The 578-nt window shown below is 68.5% G+C and overlaps 2 protein-coding genes across 5 annotated transcripts in view; both read left to right on the top strand.

The window, feature by feature from the left end:
- The window catches only part of LOC106728082 (protein argonaute-2-like), a 2887-nt gene extending 2327 nt beyond the window's left edge, over window positions 1-560 (top strand). Inside the window, 1 exon segment of the mRNA XM_014549030.1 lies at window positions 55-560. Within this exon segment, the coding sequence (XP_014404516.1) occupies window positions 55-400 (346 nt within the window). The 3' untranslated portion in view covers window positions 401-560.
- The window catches only part of LOC102250474 (protein argonaute-2), a 25609-nt gene that overhangs the window by 8743 nt on the left and 16288 nt on the right, over window positions 1-578 (top strand). The window lies entirely within an intron of this gene.

Here is a 578-nt window from a genome sequence, read left to right on the forward strand (position 1 = left end):
CGGCCCTGGGCCCGGGCCCTGCTGCCCGACGCTGAGGCGCTGCTCTGTGTCGCCAGGTCTGAAGGTGGAGATCACTCACTGTGGGCAGATGAAGAGGAAGTACCGCGTCTGCAACGTGACCCGGCGGCCGGCCAGCAACCAAACGTAACGGCTCCCCCGGCCCGTGGCCCTCCCGCCAGGCAGGGGCCCAGTGGGGACAGTGACTCCGGGAAAAAGGATCCAGTCGGTTTTGAAATTAGCCCAGGGTTCCCAAACCTCCCAGTGGAAGGAACCTGGGGGCTCCCGCCAGCCCCCCCGCTGTGTAGAGCAGGGGCCCCTCTGTCCCGAGCTTGGGGCTGAGCATGCTGGGAGCAGCGGGCTGCTCTCCCTCCCCCAGTTCCTGGGCGTGGCCCCGTCTTAGCTGTGAGGGGCCCTGGCTTCACTTACCAGCCGGATCCAGGGCCCTGAAGTGACTGCCAGGCTGCAGGGTGGGCACCGTCCTGGGGAGAAGCAGTAGGTGCGCCCCCCTCTCCTCCGCATGGTCTCCTGGCCCAGAGGGTGTGGGGCACTGGTCCCGCACCGGCCCACCCTGCGCACCG

This window comes from Myotis brandtii, unplaced genomic scaffold (assembly GCF_000412655.1).
Source record: "Myotis brandtii unplaced genomic scaffold, ASM41265v1 scaffold532, whole genome shotgun sequence".
Classification (NCBI taxonomy): domain Eukaryota; kingdom Metazoa; phylum Chordata; class Mammalia; order Chiroptera; family Vespertilionidae; genus Myotis; species Myotis brandtii.